The sequence below is a fragment of the Aplysia californica genome, unplaced genomic scaffold (genome assembly GCF_000002075.1).
Source record: "Aplysia californica isolate F4 #8 unplaced genomic scaffold, AplCal3.0 scaffold00388, whole genome shotgun sequence".
NCBI classification, from domain to species: domain Eukaryota; kingdom Metazoa; phylum Mollusca; class Gastropoda; order Aplysiida; family Aplysiidae; genus Aplysia; species Aplysia californica.
The window spans coordinates 444329-446864 of NW_004797658.1; the positions used below are offsets into that span (position 1 = coordinate 444329).

At 40.7% G+C, this 2536-nt stretch overlaps 1 protein-coding gene across 1 annotated transcript in view; it reads left to right on the plus strand.

Moving 5' to 3' along the window:
* Nucleotides 1-2536, plus strand: part of LOC101861673 — a gene marked incomplete in the record, with an annotated part of 19930 nt that overhangs the window by 16231 nt on the left and 1163 nt on the right. The window contains 2 exon segments of the mRNA XM_005103745.3: nt 993-1036; nt 2436-2507. Coding sequence (XP_005103802.2) covers nt 993-1036; nt 2436-2483 — 92 coding nt within the window.

The window sequence follows — 2536 nt, forward strand, 5'->3', positions numbered from 1 at the left end:
TATATATAATGATAAATAGTAGTGGTGATAAGACACAACCTTGTCTTACTCTGTTTATTATCTCGAACCATTCTGTGAGTCCCTCTGACGTTCTTACTTTACTTATGCTGTTCTCGTAAATGGCACGGATGTTATCCAGAAGTTGACTTCTTACAGTGTAGTTTTCGGGTTCTTTCCAAAGCTGTGGGAGGTTGGCGGGTGCTCTGGTGTGGTTTTCTTCTTCTTTCCTATGAAACATCTATCGTCCTTATCTCCCTCTCTTCTTTTTTATGTTTGTTACTCTCTTGTAACACCTCTAATCTTCTAGCGCTCATATGACCTTATGCAGTTGCGAGCGCCGTAAAACTTCTACTAAAACAAACAATTTCCAAAGCTTGTTTCTGTTTACTCTGTCGAACACTTTCTCGAAAATTACTATGTATAGTTCCCTGTTCTGTTCTATTGCCCTTTCGCACATTGTTGTAGGGCAAACATTGCGTCCGTGCATCCTCTTCCCTTTCTAAATCCCATTTGGGCCTCACTCAGAAATGGTTAAACTTTGTGTCCCTTTCACCATTCCAATATCTTGGCTTACATCTTGCCCACATGGCTTAGCAGTGAAATGCCTTCTTCCATTTGTTTTTTTAGCAGTAAATAATTCGCTGCCGACTTGCTAGGCCTGTAACAGTTTCACCAGAGCCCCATTAGCCTGCACCTTTTTGGGGTGACCCGGGTTCTCCTTCACGGCTAGCGTGACGCCTCAGTGGCATAAAGCCACACCGTACTTCATTGAACCTAGCTATCCCCTACTTTGTCCAGTTTTCACCCCCCCCCCCGGGACACAACACAACAAAATAAAACACAATGACGTAACAAAATGGAACAACCAAACACAACGTAACAATACAGCACCATAACAGAACAGAACAAAGCGTTACAATACTACACCGTTACAAAACACAACAAGACAACACAACAACGTAACCATACTTAACAACCCAACTTTTCAACAGAACGGACGAGAGCTGAACAAGCTTTAGGCATGTCAAAGTTTTTGGTAAGTACTGTTTGTTGAAAAAATATATTTCTGGTGGTAATAAATTGCTTTATGTTCTTTGGTGGAATGTGTCTGCTGGAAAAGGGTATTTTTTATGATAATATACTGTCATTTGGTAAACTGTGTTTGTTAGAAATGTTTTTTGTGGTAATAAAGTATAATTTGTCTATTTTCATAAATTGTGGCATTTGGTAAGCTTTGTCTGTTGGTAGATTGTGTCATCTGTCAAGTTGTGTCTGTTGTTAAAGGTGCCTTTTCATAAACCGTGTCATATATTTGGTAAGCTTTGACTTTTGGTAAACTGTATCATATATTTGGTAAGCTTCTACCTTTGGTATACCGTGTCTTTTTGGAGGCGTTTCCATATGGAAGGCTGCGTCTTTTAGTAAGCTGACCTTCTGGTATGTCCAGGTCATAATATCCTAGCCTTCCTATAAATAAAACAATTAATTTTTCTGTAATGTGGTCTTCCTGTCAACATCTCCCCCTAATTGATTGACCCAGACAGTCTCTCATGTAATGTCCATGTCTATGTTTCTCTCAGATTGAGACAGTCTCTAATGTGATGTCTGTGTCTGTGTCTGTCCCAGACAGTTTGTGTTGTAGTGTCTGTGTCTGTGTCTGTCTCTGACAGTCTCTGATGTAATCTCTGTGTCTCTGTCTGTCCCAGACAGTCTGCGACGTAATGTCTGTATCGGTGTCTGTCTCAGACAGTGTGATTATATGTCTGAGTTTGTCTCAGACAGTGAGTGGATGGCGGGTGCTCTAGTGTGGTTTGCTTCTTCTTTCTTATTAAACATCTATCGTCCTTATCTCTCCTCCTTTTTTATGTTTGTTACTCTCTTGTAATACGTCTAATATTCGGCACTTATATGACCTTATTGTGTTGCAAGTGCCGTAAAACGCTTCCTAAAAAAAACTGTCTCAGAAAGTTTGTGATTTAATGTCTGTCTCTGTGTCTGTCTCAGAGAGTCTCTGATATAATATGTTTGGGCCTGTGTCCTTCTCAGTCAGTCTGTGATGTAATTCTGTGTATGTGTCTGTCTCAGACTTTAATGTAATAACTGTGTCTGTGTCTCTCTCAGTCAGTCTCTGATGTGATGTCTGTGTCTGTCTCAGAAAGTCTCTCATGTGACTTCGGAGTCATTGACAGACAGTCTCTGATGTAATGTTTAGGCCTGTGCCTGTGTCTGTCTTATTTAGTCTATGATGTAATGTCTGTGCCTGTGTCTGTCTCATTTAGTCTTTGATGTAATGTCTGTGCCTGTGTCTGTCTCATTTAGTCTTTGATGTAATGTCTGTGCCTGTGTCTGTCTCATTTAGTCTTTGATGTAATGTCTGTGCCTGTGTCTGTCTTATTTAGTCTCTGATGTAATGTCTGTGTCTGTGTCTGTCCCAGATAGTCTCTCATGGAGAGCAAAAGTCTGCGAGGGTCCAACCTGTCTGAAACAGAAATGTCCGAGATGTTGGGGTTAGTGAAACATTATCCACGCCTCCCCC